Raw genomic sequence first — 23,287 nt, 5'->3', positions numbered from 1 at the left:
ATAGTGTATATAATTGATATCAATAAAAAAAACTTTTAGATATTCATACCATACGCACAATATATAAAAAAATATACACGTGCCAGCAGAATTAATTGTAAAGTCGTGTGAGTATAATGTAATATATTCGCACCTTTATCGCAGCAATATTGGCGAGCGTTGATTTATGGCGTGTACCTACCTATATAATGGCTATATATTATAATTTATAATATGCCAATCTGTTTTTCGTTAGTCTCGTTTTAATTGGCGTCCCTGTGGTTCAACGAGGCCCTATCGCTCAGTGCGAATACGAATGCTGTTATCGTTTTCTATATAATATATAAGTACACCATGTATAGGTAATGCATAGTTATTAGTTTATTACTATATAGTTTCGCAAAAGAACAACAAAACATTGCTACGCTTTATTTGTGTTATAAAAATATTTTATCTAACATACATTTTGTATAGTTATTACATGTTATATACACCAACTCCCAAAAAATTTGTTCCATCCTTGGCTTTGCTCATATACCAACTGTTATATATAATGACTAGCGGTGGTGAATTAAAATTATCCGAAAAATAATAATACATAGATTGGTGTGTGAATATATTATTGTACGCACTAGAAGACAGTGTAAAATGCTGTTGTGAACAGATTAATATTTATAATTGTTAAACAGAAATATTTTATTTTTGTACATTTGTTCATCTGTATGCCTATGCCAGCAGTTTAAATGTCAATATCTAAGCACCTCAATATATAGTTTTTAATGCAATTTATGCCCTGCAGCAGCTTTTCTCTTCTAATATTATAATAATACAACTATTATACCACGTGTCGTCATTCACAAACACGCAATACTATAATTGTATGTATATATATGTATAATAATATGTAATTATGTATTGTAATTAGATAATATATCATACAGTAATATTACACTTGAATTAGCCAACAAAAATACTCAAAAATCTATCTAAAAGTGTTGGGTATATTTGAAGATTTTAAATGACCTGAAAAAAGAGGTAAGCAGACATTGTATTTAAAAATAAGTTTTAACGCGCTGTAATACCCGCGGGTGCGATGTTAATCTATAACCTTATTACTATAACCTTATGTTATGATGTATGACTATTGTGGGTATGCAATAATATTTATTCTACAATATCTACATAGTGATAAAATGATAGTTGACTTGTCGTTTATTTTTAAACGATGAATTTACTTAGATTGACAGGCCTATACCAATATTAGATTAGGTACATATATTATGGCTAATATACTATCAAAGGATCAATAAAAATTTTAATTTTTGGACGTGTTGTGTAGACAAGAAAAAATATTTTCCAACATACTAATTATTATTATTAGTTTATTGTACATTATTTTGTACCAATACCACTGGGGCATGACCTACCGCCGCTTGTCGAACAGCACGCGAACAACTCGAACAAGACTATATTTATATACGATGCAAATTGCCATGATCATTTTATACATGCCTACCTATAAATATAGAATATATTATGAACATCATACATACATACCTACATGCTGTATTTATATAATATAAAAACACGATACCGAACATGCTACATAAACGATATACCTACCCATAGTCTGTACTCATCAATATGGATACATGATAAATATATAATATTAAAAGATAAAATGTTTTACACAACTTTTATTTTTTATAATATTATATTGTGCATCACGTTGTTCATTCCGTAATCGTATATATTATACAAAATGAGTATGTCTTATTTGTTCCTTTTCAGTGTACAGCTAAACACATTAATTCCGCTGATGTATACCTATATATGGATACACGTCTCGGTACACACGATAGAATACTTACACAGTTACACTTACAGGATACCTATCGTATATGAGCTTATCGTATTGATATTAATATAGTGTATGTATACTCCTATACTGAATTATACGCATACACTATACGAATGTGTTGTTATATAATATTATACTAATGTAATGTAATAATGTCATATACTCATATAATGTGTACACATCATAAACGCACGTATTATCTGCTTTGTTAGGTTATTTCATGTATATGCGCGTTTTCGTCGGATACCTAGCTATCGTACGTAGTAATGTAATCATTGTTACGTACATCTCAACAATTATTTGACATTTATAGTGTTGCTCAATGCACAGTGAACGATCATAAAATTCCGGGGGTCGCATTAATACCCAGTAAATAAGTGATGAACATACTTAAGTTTTGTCTGCTTGGTATAATTATATGTCATATATTATTATAAATTGTATTGGCCGAGGTGGCGATTCGCGAGACATTCGAACGATCTTCTCGCTTAATTTAAATAAATTTAAAAAACCGCAACGCAATGCATAATATGCTATACCTATATAATATACGTTATTATAAAATCACGACCCGAGTAGGGTTTTTAGCTCGTTGACCTACTGAACCTATACAAAACGGGAAACAAGTAAAAGTATAATTACTGATTATTTTAATTTATTCTGCTGATATGTTATTATTATAAATACTTTATAATAATTATGACTGCGAATAACCGAATTGTAAGTGACATCACGGCGCAACAGGTTTATATAATATTATATGAATCTAAGCTTACAAAAAACTATCCCATTACATTTTTTTAAACATTTTTAATGAATTTTTATAACACGACGGTATTCTTCACGTATATCTAGAACAATAAAATAATTACTCAAAGTTAAGATTCGTATTTTCTAGCACGCGCGATATTTTACTTTATATATAGGCTTAAAATATCGGTTGCTATTGAAAATTTATACTTTAAACAAAAATATATTTTCCGCATAAATATTTGTGTTTAATATCTGGAGCCATCTTAATTCAAATAATATTTAATATCGTTACTTATTATACGTTTTTTTTCATGCTATTTTTATGCTGATAAATCTTTTATCTGTTTTTACTATATTCTAGGAAATTATTAAATTTGACTTCAACATGTTCGTGCCGTGGAGAATGACAGTGTAAGCTATTTAAAAATGTTTTAAAATTGTTTATTACAATTTATTTATTTTTGTATGTTATATTATATAGAGTACGTTGTTCTGGAATGTTAAATGGTAGATTGACTTGTAAATTACGTGGCATGAAGCGGTACCGGAATATATTTGATCCAATACAGATATGTGAATTATGTAACGAAAAACGATATTGGCCGTTATCTATTAGGGAATGTGATAGTATATATACCTATAATCTATATGTTTAGAGGGGCTTAATATTTTGGATGAGAAAGTTCACCAAATAACCAAATATAAAATTGTGTTTTATCACTTTATAGTATGTTCGTTCAAGGCACATAAAAGATGTGTCGAAGAAGCGGCATTAGAAGCTTCGATGGTATACAGAAAACCGTACGATTTCGGTCCAGAGCTGTTGATTACGTCAGCAGTGGTTAGAGTATCACGCGAATCCGGTGCAGTAGAGGCAGTAGAGGACATCACAAGCCTTCCCAGTACTAGTACTTCAGGGGCGGGGGTGGATCATGTCACAGGCCTGTTACGTACCAGTACTGTGGTATCGGTAAAAGATACCACTGCAAGATTACCTGCTACTGATGAAATAACAATGAACGATATCAAAAGCCCTTCCTGTTCTGGTACAGTAGTAGAAACAAAGCAGACATCTGCAAGCCCACCAGCTGACATGGTCGATTCTACGGGCCAGCCTGATTCCAATGTCGAGGCAGAAGAAATTAATCGATTTAGTTCTAAGCACCAGTGGCCTAAATTGTTTAAAATATGGTCTCTCAGATTTATTTTTTGTTTTTTAATTTTCATGTGTTGAAAAAACCTAAACATCGTGTCTTAAGAAATTTCTGGTCGTAAATAAGCAGTCAGGGTCACCTCAAAATCATTAAGCTTAAGTACATTCCAAAGTAAGTACCTTTTATTTACAGTTCGTGTGTCTTGTACATTTTTGCAAATGCAGTTTTCCTTTTTTAATTTATTTAAATTGAAATTTCCAACATATTTAGAATATAAGTTCTAAAAGAAGACAAAACAGTTGAGTAACGGAACTAGCATTCACCAAACTCGAAGGTCGAAAAAATAACAGTGGCTACAGGAAATACGATATTTGTCGACAAGTAAGACAAATATAATTTTATTGAAATGTCCTACCGCCACTATCGGATCGACGTTCTGACCGACTCGCCATCTATTGGTGGTCACGGTTTATTCGTTATACTTCGAGGTCGGTGTCGTTTGTACTCGCCACCGGTACCGTCTGAATGGTTATGGCTTATGCGGTGACCACGGCTTTAACCACACCGAAACTCCAGCCAGTTATGTATGAACTGAACGCATATTTACGACTGGAAATATCCAAAGACACAAATCAAAAATAATAGGTTTTTTAATGTGTCAAACAAGCAAACAAAAAATAGATCTGCGTAACTTTTTAAATTATTTTTACCACTAACGCTTGGAAATGGATAGGTTCATTTTTGCTTCCTCAATTTTGGATTCAGACTGGTGTCTCGTGTATAAAATCAGCCACGTTAGGACTCTAAACAAGTCTGTTACACTGCCACTACTGGACCAGAACAAGGTGGGCTTTTGACATCGTTCATCGCGGCCATTGTATCTACTGGTTCTGTGGTACTGAGCTGGTTTATGGTATCCAGGAGGTATCCTTCACTGCCTCCACTCAGTGATACCGAAGTGTTTAATATGACATATTGATATCGAATATCAAGAAACCCTCCACTACCCTCCCCTTTTTAATTCGATGTAACAATATTAGCTTCGAATCAAAGCACCCACATAATGCAATGTATAATCATTTATTTTAGTTTGTAGTTTAACAAATATTTAAATACGTCTTTGATTTTGAGCAGAGCGTTCATGTATGTTTTTTTATTTATATCTGCAGTGCTCACGAAAATTAAAACTTTTAAAAATAATCCGGTAAAAAAAATAAAGAAATATATAAACACTGTTTTAAGTTTCTAAACAGTAAACATATGTTTAGAACATCTTATCAGTTATCCTTATTGTATCCATCTGTCTGTCGATTAGTGACCAGTAAGTACATAGTTTAGACTTACGGTTTTTGATATCAAGATATTTATATAAATAAATAATAAATAACATTATTGTTCGCACTTATGATTATTTGTATTATTATATTTAATTAACATTGTTCATTTTAAGTAATCTTATTGAATATTAAGTGTTGCATATAGATTCAAACTATCCAAAATACTGAAGTTACGAAACTCTTTTCAATTTATATTTGGAATTACAGTTGATTGCTTTGTATTAAAATACGTTATAGCACCCTCACTAATAGTGAACTTTCCAAACTTGTTTTTTTTTTTTAAGTGAAGAACAATAATTTTAATTTTTTGTTGTAAATTCGTACTGTTCGTATATATTACATAAGTTGATACTGTAACCAAAATTCTATAAAATCTGGTACTAATACTACCTAGTGTTATTAAACTGTATTGTGAATGCTTGTATTATTCATAACCACCACTAATGTGGTGCTGGGAACTGAGAAGGCTTGAAAAAATCAGCATGAAACATAATCAATCAGCACGACAGATATGAGCCTCGAATTTCAAATGTCACGCCGTCGTTTCCATCTCTTCGGGCCAACGTTCCGACCGACTCGCTATCTGTTGGTGGTCGTTCTGTTCGTCATACGCCGCGGTCGACGTCTACAGTGATCGCCCCTGTCGACCGACCCAATTGCGACTCGCCAGAAAATCGGTCGCGATCGGTTGGCAATAGGTCGGATCGACTCGCGAGTAATTTTAATGGACTTGTCGGTAGTCAGACTATCTACAGACATATGGCCTGGCGATTTGGGTTACCCACAGTTCACGGGACAGACGCTTGGCCATAATTTTCTCACTTGTAACGAATACTCTTTGAACGCACGTATATATACCGCCGACAGCGTAGGGAACGATGGGAGTGGTGTGTCCAGTGATGGCATGCTGAACATCGATCCCTGAGTGAAGTTTAGGCCGATCTGCTCATGCGTGTTCCATCACATGTTCCGGTGTCGCGGTTGGAGGACACTCCCGATGCCGCCGCCCGTGCCGCCCGGTCGAAGTGTCCCGACACAATCCTACGACGCGCAATGGGTTTCTTCCGCACAGAGAGGCACTTGTTGTACCCGTATGCAATCCGAACCGCGCGTGTCCCACACATCCCAGAAACGGCCCTGCTGTTCGCAGTTTGCCATTTTTTTGTGATTTTTTTTTTTGAAAAATTATTTTATGAATTTATTAATTTATTACCAGACATATTGCATGATGCATTTTTTTTTACCACGCTCTACGGATACGTTATTGTCAAAAAATTTGACCGTAGTTCACTTTACGTGCTCACTCGTCGCATTTTGACATGATTGATAAATGTATTGATACTGATAAAATAATTTATATTTTATATAATAAAGTGGTTCTCTATGTCAGAGGTGGCAAGTGGGCGAATAGTAATGAGTTTTAAAGATATAATAATATAATGGTTATATACTTATATCTTATATGGTGTATATATATGTATATATCACATTCACACAATATATATATTTATGTATATATATTATGTATTGATATTATCGCATATTTTGTTATTCTATCGTTGTTGTTTGTTATGATATCTTTTTTGTAAGTCCTTTTGTACAACTTACCACGCTTCGTACGCCAGTAAGGGCAAAGCCGGATAGAATAAGTATCGGCCCACCGGCTTTTAGCATTTTTACCTGCCCATGCCAGTTAAAATTAATTAGAACAATTACATTTAATTACCTTATCTACTAAAAAATTTGCTCTCACCCATCAAGTCAAGTACTCATCATACTCACTGATTCTATTGGGCCCCCGTCCCGAAATAATGGTTTTCTTATGGTCATCAATTATGAAACACTGTAAGTAAAGATTTAATTATACCTTTATGACTATTATATAATATTTTAAGAAAAAGTCAGTTTATAAGGCTTACTCTTCTTTTTTTCTTGATTAGTATTGTTGATTTTTCATAAGATTTTCAAAAATTGAAAACACCACTGACATTTTTTCTGTGTATTTCACTGGATTAAAATATAGTATTAAGAGGTACTGAAATCTGAAATAACGAATCTCAATCGACTTCAATAACATCCCAACCTAATCGATAATGCAGCGTAGTTTCCGCACTCTGATCCCATAGAAAACTACTTCATCGGGTTACCGATTTGCGTTATTCGACTATTAAATAATTTAATAAATATATATATATATATACCGGTTTAAGCCTAATTCTGTGCTATTAATCAACATAAAAATGATGGCGATTCGCAACAATACAAAATAAAACTATCACTCGATTCGAAATTTTGCAAAAACAAATTGCACAATAATCACTGCACCAACCGAGTGCCGAACAAGAATCGAATACCGAAACATCTCGAAACGCGTGGGCGGCGTAGTGGTGCGGCCGTCAGCTGTCGAAGGAGTGGGTCGTGGGGTTCAAAACGGGACTGAAGCGGTCGAAATTTAGGTCGGGTCGCGGCCAGCCACCGATGTCTGGGCCGCGAGCACTAGGATACTATGATGCTTGAATCGCCTCCGCCGCGCCGCCGCGACCGCCGGAATATTGTGCCGCCAACGAACGCCGGCAACGCCGCCGCCAAACCTCGGCGGCGGCGGCGGCACCGTCGGTTGCTAGGACCCTGGTGATCGCGGAGGATGTGTAATACTTGGATTACACAATCTTGTCCGCGCGCAACCCTTTCTAGCAGTTTGCGCTTACTACGTAGTAACAATAAAGCAGTAAAATATTTTATTGTTCATGACGTACGCGCTGTTGTTGTTATTGTTGTTGTACCCACGGCGGCGGAGGCTGTTGTCGTCGTCGATGGGCGGTGGCGGCGGCGTGGCGGTCGACCTTGTGCTGCACGGAGCGCGGGATTTTATTGCATTTCGTCGTTATTACCATCGTAAAATGTGTTTTGCTTTGTTGTGTTGTTATATATATATTGTAATATTATATTGGGTACCGTTGCTGCCGCTGAGGATCGATGCTGTAGCGGTTTAGGGTGTTTGACCCGAAAATAAAAACACCAACGGTTTCGTCCGAAACTACGAAACAGCGCCAAAACTGCATTATTCCGTATGCAGATTTTACTGTATTATTCAATAATAATTTATATGTCCAATTACAAAATATTTTAAAATTGTACTAATATAAACTCCATTACTCCAATGTAACTCGTTATTTCGATTATAATTTAACACTTCTATTATCATTTATTTTATTCTTATTAGGATTAATATATTTTATTATGTTTATCATTATTTTCCCCAATATTTACCTCATATGTTGAAAAATGTATTCATTACAATATTGTACAGCATTCAGTTTTGATGATTAGAGAAACAATTTGAAAAGTCAGAGAAACTGTATGTAGGTAGACTATAATTTTAATCAAACAATTAAAAATTGCCTTACTCTGCGTCTGTGTTCGTGCTAAATTCCCAGTTTCCAAACGTTTTTTAATACAATGTAATGACTAATAAATTAGGTATAATATACCAAATAAAATGTAAACAGAATTTGGAAACCTTAATACTTCTGTAGAATATTTTAGTATGAATCTATATATTTAATACTTATACAATAAGTAATTATTTTAATAATAACAATCGTTATTAAACATCTGAATACAAACAGTCGTAACTATGTACAGTAACTACGGTCTACGGCACCAAATAAATATCTTGATAGTAATCGTAACTATATACTGGTAATTGAACGGCTGAACGGACACAGAGGGGATATAAGATGTTCTAAACTTTAGTTTAGACACCTAAATCAAAATAATATAATAATGAACATTATTGTATATCTGCTGGCTGTCTAGAAGTATAGGTTAGGTTTGAATGATGATTTAAAATCTCGAGACTTATCTTTATTAAAAGTGAAGACAGCTGAAAATGTTTGAACTTCTATTGACTATAGAGGAACATTATTGGGGACATGTGACTATGTGAGATGCTGATAAATTGTTGATGAAAATAATTATTATCTATACCAGAGGTTCTCAAACTATGGTACGCGTACAACTTGTGGTACGCGGAAGACTACATGTCGGTACGTGAAAGGCCACAAAGTGATAGAACGGAGAGTAAATAAATAAATGCATATTATAAATTGCGTTTGAATATGGTCACATGGAAAAAGATATAAGTGGTACGTGACAGATTAATAATATACAAGTGGTCCCCGAAAAAAAGTTTGAGAACCACTGATCTATACTATTATATAAAATTTAGGGGGTTTCTACGACCGCACTAACCGAGAAACTACTGAACCGATTTGGCTGAAATTTTTTACTGTTATACTCGACACTCTGCTGAAGGTTTTATTACTTTTGTCATTACAAAATAAGTATAAAGTTATTATTAATTAAAATAAACTTGTAAATTGTATATCTGTACCTTTTTAGTAAGAAATAGTCGCTGAAAATCAAACAATCAAACTCGACAACCACAGATGCTTTTAGGCAGGTCGGTATCGACACGAAATAATAACCAATTATTATAATTATTTAGTTTAACAAAAAAAAAAAACAATTAATTTTATCTGAATATCTATAATTAGTGTTTATAATCAATGGTGTTACATTAGTTATTGGTAAAAAATAACTAACAACTAATCGAATTTTCACAAATCGCTTGTTAAGATGGTTGGGTTGTACTTATAGCAAAAGAAAGCGACTTCATTTTAAATAGTAGTATAGATTTACCTAGCATGGGGTACGATGATAATTGTATAATATAATATAATATCCAACCTGATAATATATTGCTATATAGCATTATTACAAGCGAATCTCATGTATAGATTCGGCATTTTCAACGGGCAACAAAGTGCATCACGAAGGGCCACGGCCCACGGGATCAGCTAGTTTGTTAATTTGTTATATAATTCAAAGGCTACCTGACATGATGAATTAGTAGCCGTCCAAGTACCTTATTTACAGTATACACGACGACCATAAGCTTTTGAATTCGATTTATCTAAAGGATAATAAATTGTTATTTGCAGAGTATGTTTTTTAAACATCTCAATACTTTATTCGTCATCGACAGCATTTCTCAATATTATGTGGCTGTTGCCAGTTGAATAGGTTAATTCATTTTGATTTTGATTTTTATTATTATTAAATTAAGCTTATCAATTTAAAATTTCAATTATTCGACATTATTAATTATTATACCATTTGAACAACAACATGTTTAAAAAATTTCTAACGAAACGAGCGGAAAAAAATGTTTTTTATTTTCTCGAACACACGATATTCTATTATTAGACGTTAGGCAACTGCATGGACTGCAGCGGATGCATCTAATGGGTCGTGTCGCACCTTTATCATCGCTCATTGCGACATGGTTATAATCATTGATATCGTTATAATATATTATTATATTATGTACGGTGTACATCGTACACACGTCAAGATAGTATTATTGTGTATGTAAACATATTTTATAGGACGCGTGCGTGTTATCGTATTATTACTATTTACCAATAATAATTTATTGCCACGACTTTAGTCTGTAATATTATGAACAGTACGAAATTATAGACACCGGCTGCCCCGGAAATGTATAACAACACAATACTATATTTTGCTAACTGCATGACTCGTATAGTCGTATACCTACACAACTTATAAATCAATTCAAATTTAAAACCATTCGATGTAAGTCCCTGCAGCGCACGATGTTCTATCGACCCCTATAATTGTAATGTGCAGAGCACACCGGTCATCGAAATATCAGATAAAATTATTTTGTCGTAAATCACGAGGAAATCCATTGTGTAGTAATGTGGTACACAATAATAATTTTAAATAAATAAATATCATAAGTTAATAATAATTGTAGATAGGTACATGGTAATATATACACCCTCGATGGCCGACAATGTGATGAATCGCGGTCAAAGTTAATGCAAATAATATAAAATATTACTGCCTATATTATTCATTCTTTATACTTTTATAGTATCTATATAATGTATATACTTAAAATACACATTTTACAACATTATACTTCTGTAGACATTATTTAACTCACGAATAGAAATTAGAATAATCAATAATATTATACTGATAAAAGTCACATTGTATTATATAGGTCCATTATATAGATACATTTTCAGGATAATATTAACTCGTCGTGAAATTCATAAACTATATCGGAATACGATCTGCACTTAACGATTTATGAGTGTTTTCTTGGAGAAATATTACTCAAGCAAATAGTAGCGATACCATAATAGTAAATAAAAAATTATCGTTTAGTATGTATGAACACGAAGTCACATCGGATTATCGGAATAATTTTTTTCTTCATCTTACACATGTGTGATATAGATTAATAACTTAAATTTAAACGTATCAATATTATAGCAGTGATCATAGTCCACTCAGTGAACACTAAAAAAAAGTAAGACATTAAATTAATAATTTAATGAATACTTTATAAATATTTTAACCTCTTAATTATTTATACAATATTGGTAGATAAAATGTATATAAATTCCAAATAGTAAATACCATTCACTCACTCACTTACCCATCGCTACTTCTCAAAAACTACAAGACGTATGAACTTGAAATTTTAAATAGTAGATGTGCAATGATAAAGGGTTTTCTAAAATTCACATTGTAAAGAAGGGCTCTAACAAGGATTAAAAGATTGACGGTGGAAATCCAATATTTTTTTATTTTTATAAATGGTTTTCATATGGTTACAAATTATAAAAATAATAAAAATTTGTCGGATTTGTATTTTTTTTGTAAGTGACATCAATTTATAAAAGTTAAATCCGTCGCCTAAACAATCTAGTATTTGGTATATATACATTATATTATTTTAAAAATATTATTACAATATACTGTACGCATAACAGGTGGTTTAGATAGACATAAATTCTTTGAGGTTTTCTACTTAAAAGTTTTTAACGCACCAAAAACCACTGAAAAAGTGATGGCACATTGTATCCAATCCGCCGTAGGTTAGATGAAGTAAAAATGACACACTTGGTATAAACTTTGAATTACAAATTGTGCACTTACGCACACACCTCCCCTATCTGATAATATACTGATCACGTAATCACAAAACCTCAAGCCTTATCTGTTATCACCTCAGCGAGTCCTATGAGTCCCCTATTTGACACGGCAAAACTGCAGTGGCGCATTGGGGGTTATTATCTATAGGCATATAATTATAATATATAATAATATAGTTTATAATAGTAAATTGTATACAGGCATTTTATAACCTGCTATCTATTATATAACCTCTGACCACTCACGTTGGTTGTACAGTTGTACGTCGTAAACTTAGTAACGAGCCTACGTTCTCGATGTAAATCTAAAAATAATATTTAATTTAAAAGTTTAAAACACCCATTCGTATTATAAAAACAATTATGAAAAAAACAATAAATACCATATTATGCAAGGAAAAAAATAAAGAGGCGTCGCGACATTAATTTGAAAATTATACTAGAATAATAGATTGTTTTATAACAGTAAACAATTATTTAAATGTAAATTGCGTGCAATGCAGTCCATGAATAATTATAGAATATAGGAACTAAAACAACAAAAAAGCAACATTCTTCTTATTTTGAGTTTTATGAATGAGTTGCATATTTTATGAATATAATATATAGATACTATATATTGTATATATTATTATGTTGCGTTCTTGAATCGTGAAAATAAATTCTCAATGGTACATTTCGTTGTAAACAAACCCACTCGTGATCGAATTCTATGAAATGCGCTGCCCTATGTAAATTTATATTAATAATTATTCATTTTTCAATAAAAAGAAACATTATTAAGATTTAATTTTAAATTTAAATTTCGTACAGTCACCTTAATATATTGTATAAACGAGTATTGGTACATACACCATAATATACTCATAAAGTATAAAAACGATTAAATATGTAGGTATATATGTTATGTAATATAATATTTCATACGACAAACTTATATTATGTTTATTGTTTTATCTGTAAGATCACCAAAGAAAAATGAAATAAACACCAGAAAGTAATGTACAGTATTACTGTATTAGATACTTAGAAGTCTGTCTGTAAAAAATAAAATTCAATTATGTAGTCCTTTTAGTATATTTATATAGTATTGTACAAAATATAATACAATATTAGGTAAATTTTAATTGAATTTGGGAGAGCTTAATATTAAAGTAAAAAAACAACATTTTCCTTTCCATTTTACAGAATTAGGACTGTATAATATGTTATACTACATCATATGTCAAAAAAATATTATGGTTATGTATTTTAGTGCAAATAAATGTTTCTTCTTATTATTATCAAATATCAGTACGATATCTTTATAGGGATAACCTAACAATAGGAATATCCGATACCAACTATCTGGCACTGAACTGTGTAACTCGCTAATATTTTGCTGTTGTGGCATTATTTTATGCATGTGACAAGTAATATAAGTAAGTGGATGTATTATGATTTAAATCATTAAAGTGGACTTCATCACCATTTCAAAATGTTGAGTTATATATTGATATAATATGATAAATAATTAATAAACTTTAAGATTAACAATAATTTTACTAAAAAAATATATAACAGAAAAACTGTGTACATTTGGTTGCCTGACCGAGATCCTTGGTTTGTCCATTGGAGGTGGGTTCTTAAGATACCTATTTATAATGATGGTAGGTTATGTTAGTGATGCAAGTATGCAACTATAATAATCTGTTATACCGACCTATAGAATGCCCTATTTTTCTTTTATCAATACCCACCCGCCCATATTTAACGTGTTGCCTCAGCAACACTTGGACCCTATGTTACACGCCACTGGCCCTTCGTAATAACTAATAATTGTAGTAGCAAAAATGCTGGAAAATTGCCGTGCACAGATTTAACGTCAACGGTATTTTTACAAACATGAAATGGATGTTTTTATGTGAATGTTGTGCATAGGCACACACTTCAAAAACCCTAGAAGTCTTCACAACGCACTACGTCGAATAGAAAATGTATCAATTATTAATAAAAAAAAAATTGTACTTGGTATATTATAAATTATAACAATATGTAGGTACTGTGTAAAAGTAGACATGTACTACTAACTTATACTTTTGTAATTTTGTACATAACAAAAAATATACATCTAATATTAAAAATTGTCTGATGTGTACTCGACCAATAAGAATAATAAGATGTTATCTATTGATTGTTCAAAGTCCAAATATTATAATTTTTATGTTTGTGAGTAAGTTACAAATTCGATTATAATGTGGCCAAGAGGAAAATTTCAGTCGAGTGAATTAAGCCTCATAATATTGTCTTATTGACTATTCAAGCCTTCAGTCTTCACCATTATTTTGGAACTTTATTATTACTAATAATATTTTATGTAAATCAGAGCAGAAATGGAACCCTAAAATTGACTCAAATGAATTTTTTTTTCATCGGGTTATGTCCATTATTGGAGTTAACTTACTCTTCATATTTGAAAAATAGAAATTACTTAAATAATAAAAACTGCATTGGATTATTTATAAATGCATCTATTTAATTTTTATTGGTAACACTTTCAAAGTTTTAAACACAAAATTGGATTTTAAGACAGAGAAATAAACAGTTTTACTAAACATATGTTGAGAAGTACTTGAAGTTTAAAGTTTTTACGTTTAATCTTATAGGTTAATTTCACAATAAGCCAAGCCGTACATATCGTATATTATAAATTATATTCTGCATGTATGTATATATTATAATACCATGTATTACTGATATAATCTTATGATGGAAAAAACACAATTTTTAGACGTTGGAACAATTACCAATATTGAGAATAACATCTGTTGAACAACCTAAAAATATCCACAAAATATGGAATATACTTATTATTATTTATTAACTACAGCTAACAGTTAATAATATATAGATTTATAATCCATCAATATTCAAATCAATGACATTATAAGTAGCGTGAAGGATAACTGAATCTTAATAATTTCCTCTCTAAAAAAATGTCCAACATAACCATTATAGACTAAGAAGGTTATATAGTTTATCCGATTAAGGTATACCTTCTTATAATAATAATATAATACATTTATGCCGTATGATATAGGTAATAGTGTGACTGCGTGAATGTAACATAGTAAACATTTTATTAATACTATTTTTATTTTATTTTTATTCAGTAAGTTAGAAAATATTAATAACCTAGAATTTGATGTATCATTGACTAATGACCATTATAAATACTTGAATTTATAATCAATGACAACAGATAAATTAAAAATATTCTCATACATAATTTTGTACATCTACATGCAAATTCATAAAGTATAATAACAGTTTTAACGGACAATCGTTATGTTTCACTATTTTTTACTTTAAGTATACTGTATAGGTATCCTTTACTGTGATTTAAATTTGATCATTTTGAATTTGATTAAAACATTACCTAAGCAATATAAAATTAATTAGGTAAACCTACTGAATGTATTTAATTTTAGACTCATAAATTATATGGTTTACGCTATGAAAACCGGGAAGTTGCCGTGCTTGCAAATATTGTGTTTTTCTTACATATTTTATTCATCATACTACATCAGTGGTTCTTAACCTTTTTCGAATGACGGAACACTTAACATTTTACAAGATTTTCGAGGAACACAACTGTAAAATAAAATAGTAGTACATACATTTTTAATTTTTTAATATATTAAACAATTAATGTATAGCATAAAATTGTTTGCATGCCATACATGTTAGTGTTAGTCACTAAAAAATAATAAAATAATAAAAAGAGTTAAAAAAAATTTAAAAATTTGAAATTGAATACTTTGTATGAGATATTTGTGCCTGATGATTTTTACAGATATTTTCAATATCTGGCCGTATGTACTATATTGCTACTCTCATTTCCTCTTCAATATTTGTCAGCCTTTCTCGTTTCTTTGTTTTGATATTCGTCAGTGTTGAAAATCCAAGCTCACATAAGTATGATGTTGAAAATTGTAATAATATTGAAATTGCTTTTTCAGAAATTTTTTTAAATTCGGTTTGAACTGAAATCCAAAATTCTTCTACTGTTATTTCGGAAAATTTTATTTTTAGAGTTCGATCTGTTGTTAGCGTTATGAATTCTTCCTCTTCTTCTAACGTAAATTCATAACTTGACGTGTTGATGGTAGAAAATGGATTTCGTATCCAATCATACTTTTCAATATTCAATTCAGGAAAGTATTTCGTGATTTTTTCTTCTAATAATGCTAAATGTTCTGTTATAATAGGAATTATTTCATTATTATTTTTAATTGAAGGAAACATGTCTACCGTATTTTTTTGAATTATACGCGTTCTCCAAAAAGATATTTTTTTTTTAAATGTTAATAGTTTATCCGTGGATGTAAGAATATTTTCGTTTTTACCTTGCATACCAGCATTTACGCTATTTAAATAATTAAAAATTTCAGCTAAATATGCCATTTTAACACTTCAAATATCGTTTGTAAGAAAAGATATAAAAACAGTGTTACCTTCGTTTTGAAAAAACATTAACAATTCATTCTTAAGTTCCAGAATTCGATTTAGAACTTTACCTCGCGATAACCATCTTACTTCACAATGTAAAAGTAAACATACGTGCTGAGCTTCCATTGATTCACACAGTTTTTTAAATAGGCGTGATTGTAATGGACGCGATTTTATGTAGTTAACCATGCTTACAATTTTATCCAATACAGACTTTAATGTAATAGGTAATGTTTTCGAAATAAGTGATTCTCGGTGTAAAAAACAATGTGTAGATATGATATTAGGATTTTTTTTCTTCGCTAATGTTGTAAATCCTTTAATAGAACCAACCATTGAAGGAGCTCCATCGGTGCAGATTCCTACACATTGGTCCCATGTTATGTTAAATTTATCTAAATATGACGAAATTGAATCAAAAACATTCTGTCCTGTTGTACGTTCAGTAAGTTGTTTACAGCATAAAAATTGATTCACTATTTTATTTTCATCAATGAAACGAACAAATCCTAGTACGTGAGCTATACCACTGATATCAGTAGACTCGTCAATTTGCAAAGCGAAATATATTTTATTAGTAGTATGCTTGTTAGTGACAGTTTTCTCAATATCATCTGACATGTGTATAATTCTGTTTTTTATTGTATCGTCTGAATGCGGAATTTTCATAATTTCTTTTTTTGCATCATCGCCAAACATAATTTGAACTATTTCTGAACATGCCGGTAAAATCAAACTCTCTGCTATGGTGTGTGGTTTTAACTGTTTTGCAATTATTTCGGCAACTTTATAAGATACATTATATTATTCGAAAGTTAACGATAACGTTTTTGTGTACAAAAATAAACCAACAAAACCTAAAATGATTCTATTTTGAAAGAATTTTTTTTTCACTGATTTTAAAATTTTTGCGGAACACTTAAACGAAGTCCACGGAACACCTGTGTTCCGCGGAACACCGGTTAAGAACCACTGTACTACATCAACATAAAACACGATTTAGGTAAATAGTATTTGAGTTATTATCTTATTATTTATTATAGTGTATAAGTATTGCATACACAGTAAGTCCATTAATCATAAATGTATAATATGTATAATGTATAGGTTAGTGTGACTGAATATGAGTAAATTACATAGGTACCTAATAAGTGGTTAAGTATTCACTTTTTGAACATCGATAATTCTCAATCAAACTGGTTGTAACATATAATTCATTTTTTATTCTATAGTTCAATCTACATAATAGTATAAAAAAATATGTTTGTTTCATTTCTACTATAATAGTAGCTGTGGGTTTAATGTTTTTTAGTAAAATATTATTGTTAAACAATTTCAGTGCGTTTTCCGGTAAAAATTGAGTTAAAGATATAATAACTGAATAGAGTTTTGTACTTCCTTTCACATAAAGTCGCATACATTACTATTATATATTTATGTATTAGCCAAAATAAAAATGAGCTCATTCGTTTTCTAAATCACATCATTACGTATGGTACTCTACGTAACTGGCCAAAATAAGAAAAAAATTACTTTTCACGACTCGTAATATCGATCTATAATAATATGTATTATGCGTTTTGTGCGCAACCAATTTGTTTTATCGTTAGATTATAAACGGTTACATATCAGATGTCGATTTAAAAATTGAATAGTAAAATATTATATTATAAGAGTTGAACCGTTGAGGCTTTTTAACAGAATTTTAAGTCGGTGATGTCATTTCATATTAATCCATGGGAGGTAAATAATGGCAGTATTAATAATAGCTGCAGATGGCAACATCTTTATTTATAATTAATGTTTAATAATTATTATTGAGACTTTGTGGCTTGTGCTGTGTAAAACGTTATCGCAATTCATAAAGAAGCTGGTCGTTCGTCCTTACAGAATGGCCTTTTTTCCTAAAATCAGCGTCCTAACACAATTCGCTGTTTTTGTGTTATTTCACTTCTTGTAAGTACTTGTACCTACTACTAATCTATACATATACAATCCAAATACCACTTAGTCACTGTCCACTGATGACTGATCACTGTAACTCAAAAACTACGCAACATACGAACTTGAAATTTTAAGTTCTTCTCATATTTTCACCGTGCAATAAGAAAGGATTTTCAAAAATGTTGTGTTTTAGTGGAATAATTGACAATTATAATTATTCATCGCCAATACGTATTGTGCTTCACGGCACGGGCTCATAGCTACCTGCAACTTATCCTTTTTGTCCGTCGTATAGATAAGAATTGTTCCGAGAAGTTATAGGAATAATATATATTGTAAATATGAAAAAAACAAAACTACACACGGGCGAAGCCGGGTAATACAGCTAGTACAGTAATATCATTTGGTCTATAATGGTAGCGAGTTACGTCTTGTCATACTTGAATTCGACAAATGAGACGAAAAACAATATAGTTTGTATTTCGTCGCATATACTCATATACTCGCACCGGAGTATCGGAACTTGGAAGTATTGTGACGGAAAAGCATGACCAATAGAAATCTCCTGATTTGACGGATTTACGTAGGACACAGTGTTATGGCGGTTTTTAAATTGAAGTAATTTGTATTAATCTATCAAAATTGACAACTCCGAAATTTGTTCCAAGTGACCAAGTACCTATAATTAAATCTAATAAACAACATATATTTTGTATTTTTATAAACACATTTTTACTATCCTTGTATAAATATTATATTATATTTTATTTTAAAAACTGAAAAACTACTCGTTTAAATTTTTTATTAAGTAGGTACATACGATTTTCCTAGAAAACTGACCGCTTAATAATGTATATTGTATATTTGTATACCTCGTAAGTGATAGGGGATCTCATTTTAAAAACAAAAGTTTTTATTACCTCGGGACACTCCAGAACCCAGAACCTAGTATAAAAAATTAAAAACCTTAAGAATTTGAAAATATGTTCTTCAAATATATTTAAATATTCCAAAGAACAGAATTTTAATAAATTCACTATTAAATGAAAAATGTGGCTGAGCATGTTTAATCACTTACTCTGTTTAAATAGCAATTTAGAGTGTTTTAATTATACAGTATTCTATGTAGTATGTATCATGGTTTTACAAGAATTTGTGATATTAAAACCAAACAACAATTTAGTTATGTGTTTTGAAAAAGTAATTTAATTCAAGTTATGTTGAGGTCGCAATTGGTACCATCGATATTATAGCAGTTAGAGAATGTAACGAAAAACGATATAGCAGGATTCCATTGAAACGGAATGCATATTTAAGATATTAACACGACGTGAATCGTTAAAATCTTCTATACTGTTGTACCTAAATCGTTAGAGGCCAAAATCACTACTCTAAATTCGAATAGTGTGGTACTACTGGTAGTGTTACATTCTATAGTTGATATTAATATACTTAATCACGGAAATCTTATAGGCATACCGATACCTTATTACCTTACCTATAACATTATGTCTAAATAACGAGTTCCAACCTAATTACAATTTATTTACAACCTATATATAAGAATGTTTTTATTTTAACTGCATCGCAAGCAATAACAATGATTTCGCCGGAATGACAATATTATCTCGCCATCAACCGACCGCGAAAAACCTCTAAAAAATTTAGTATTAGTATCATAATGTAAATTGAGTTGTTGGAACCCAACGATATTGTTGGGAGATAAGCTCAGGAAGATGGTGAAACATTTAAAATCAGTGACAAGGAGCAATGGTCAGGATTTCACTATTGCTGTCAATTTTATGAACCTTCGAGAAAAAAATCTCGTCCATCATAAATAAATAATAATGAATACAAGTGATATTCGGAACTATTTGCGCTGCGCACTATCATAAATTCATAACATATGCAAAAATGTGTTTCATCCATTGAACCTTTCAAAATCCTACTTTATTTAATATCCATGTATTCATTCTTTGTCCTTTAGTTTTTTGTTATTTATATAGATTGGTTTTGTTTAAAATTTCTGTCATCTATTTTGTTTTTCTCCTGTTGATCTTTTTAGTTATTACACATAAAACCAATCTATTATTAACTATTTTGTCAATTTTTGTCATATCCATTGTTACATTTTTGGATGTTTGTAATTGCATAAAATGTAATGATATTATATAAGTAGCAACTGATAACTGTGCATTTGAGCATAATATTTTATGCTACTTAAGTCCTATAATAATATTAATAATAAATAATCATATTATTATAATATTATACCTTGCTGTAATGGGAACCTATAATCAGTGATCAAATTTGTGTGTGGGGGGGGGAGGCACATTTGGACGAAGTCCACTTTCATTTTTTCATAGATTTAAGCATTCCCTTTCATTTAATCAAGGCATTAAGGAAGGAATGCTAGAAACGCGTCTCCCTGGGAGTCGATACTTGAATGGTGAATTAGGATTTTGTTTTCATTTATTTTTAGCATAGTAATGATTATTTTTTCCCAGGAAACGGTTATCGTCGACAACATTATTACAGTCGATGGGTACCAATAATATTATAGCTACATAGTTACTGTACATAGTTACCAACGTGTGAAACACAATATTTTATTTTTACAATTTAATATAAGAAAAATGTATCAATACCATTTACTTGGAAAATGGGCTATCGTCGATAACGAAAGAAAATCAATGACTTTCCGAAGTGTACCTATAAGGTTAGGTACTTAGGTGATGATATTATTTTGTTTTCATAGTTGTATTATTCGACGTCGTCATGGAACCACTTTCCCGTGGATTCATGGGCAACGCATAATAATGTGACATAAATACGAGGAACTAAGCAACAAAATAAGTGTCTATACTAGCTGTCTAAATATTATAATATTTTCGTGTTAATTATTTAATTTACTACAATATGTGTAGTGCCTAAAGGATGCTGGGGACAAAATCCCCGCGGGTTACAGGTAGGTACAAATGTATCCGCTATGAAACGGTGTTTTCTGAACTAAAATCAGCGCCCGTCCTCAATATTTTTGTTCCAATTGAGCACTGTCTATATAATTTACCTAAATGCTTTTAACCGTCAATATCATTGTTTTTACTTCTATTCTCAGCCACACGCTGCGTTTTATTATATAATTTCAATAAACGTACAACATTATACTCGTTTATTGATTAATGTTGTTATTAATTTTTCCATTCCCCACAGAGTTCGGTTGCAAGTGTGATGCTGATGCACGCCGCACGGTGCGTCAACGCAACGGTTACGACTGCGCGTAGGCCGCGAACGGACCGGTTTGCCTACGAACACCGCTAGATGTCTCCGCCTCGTCGACTCGCCGCTTTTTGCCTCGGACCCACGACCACTGCGACCGGTCACCGGTACAAAGTTTGTCGGAGTGTCAGTCACGCGTTCCCTCCAAAAACCGTCGCACGCTTCTATCACGCCGATTTTCCGAATTTTATTTTTCCGCCATTCACAAGACTGTACGTGTTATTTTATTATTACTGTCATAACGTTTTCGTTGTCGTAAAAATAGAATCACGGGGTTAACTTAATGCCGTAAACGGTCCAGTGCCTGGTTGCGTTATTCTCAACCGCAGCAGCAGCAGTAGCAGCTCTGCAGGCCTCGATAGCGTACTGCACGTCCTGAAGATAGAAACAACTAAAAAAACAAGGTGAGAAATCCAAAAATTATATTTTAAAATATCAGTAATGGCGAATCGTACGTGCATGTATTTATAATATTACACGAATCGAAGTTGAGCAAATATTGTAATTTTATAATCAATAATATTATATTATGGGGGCGTGGTAGTAATAATAATTAACGAACGCGTGTCATAATAAAAATAAGACGTGCCGCCACGCAATAGGCATCTATAAAGTATAAATGATAATAAATCCTACAGTTATATAATTTAATAATTAATTAAAACATCGAATCACACCTCGTGGACATTAGAATTCACAATTCATAATTTATTTTTGTTGGTATCGCCTATTGTTTAGGGGATAGATCCAGTAGATCCACCATCCACAATTACTCGTGTTTTAGTAGTCACATGTCGTACATGGCAGTTGGTATAAAACGCGACTGATTAATGCAAAATTGAATAAATATCAACAAGTTTTACAATAACTTAATTGAAAAAATTGTAGCTTATTTAAATACAAAATTGTGTTATTTAAATTATACATGGTAGGTACCTACTGAGATTTTTAAAGAGAGTAAAATATATAGCTAGTGAATATTACAGTTCATCATATTTCTTAATATTTGTGTAGAGAAAATATTGAAACATATTAATTTTCTATAAAATAAAATAAAATTATAAAAATGCGTCTTTACATTTTCTGAGTTTACCAATGAGAAGGTGCATTGTTTGTCATTTGTTTCAAAAACGTATTAGCTTTGACTTATAAAATATTTAAATTAACTTTTAAAATAAGATGTCTATACAGACGACATAACAGAAATATTTCTGAAATATTATTCTGCTATTATCCTGTACATAGGTAAACACGATATTACATGACAGAATATGGATTTTGTCTGCTTAAATAATTTTAGCTATAACTTATAATTTATGTAAAATTTATCACAATAAAATTAGAACCAAACTATCAGCAGTGACACTCTACTAGGAAAATAAATACATTTATTAACAATTAATAATGATAAGACAAATATATTCATGATTTATATTTTTAACAAAATAA

General features: G+C 31.2%; 2 protein-coding genes across 2 annotated transcripts in view; one reads left to right on the top strand and one right to left on the bottom strand.

Annotated features, from left to right (window-relative positions):
• Nucleotides 1–16,579: 16,579 nt before the first annotated feature.
• On the bottom strand, nucleotides 16,580–17,314 carry LOC111029119 (zinc finger BED domain-containing protein 5-like). Its single transcript, XM_022307994.1, has one exon. The coding sequence runs from the start codon at nucleotides 17,312–17,314 to the stop codon at nucleotides 16,580–16,582; it is 735 nt and encodes a 244-aa protein (XP_022163686.1).
• Nucleotides 17,315–21,958: 4,644 nt separating this feature from the next.
• The window catches only part of LOC111029095, a 58,596-nt gene continuing 57,267 nt past the window's right edge, over nucleotides 21,959–23,287 (top strand). The window contains exon 1 of the mRNA XM_022307947.1: nucleotides 21,959–22,242. The gene's annotated coding sequence lies outside the window, so the exon portion shown is untranslated. The remainder of the gene's footprint in view (nucleotides 22,243–23,287) is intronic.

Source organism: Myzus persicae, unplaced genomic scaffold, assembly GCF_001856785.1.
Source record: "Myzus persicae strain clone G006 unplaced genomic scaffold, MPER_G0061.0, whole genome shotgun sequence".
Taxonomy (NCBI): Eukaryota; Metazoa; Arthropoda; class Insecta; order Hemiptera; family Aphididae; genus Myzus; species Myzus persicae.
This window is presented reverse-complemented; position numbering and strand designations above follow the sequence as displayed.

Coding starts and splice junctions, on each gene's coding strand:
- LOC111029119 (XM_022307994.1), bottom strand. CDS start 17,314: ATGTTTGGCGATGATGCAAAAAAAGAAATTATGAAAATTCCGCATTCA.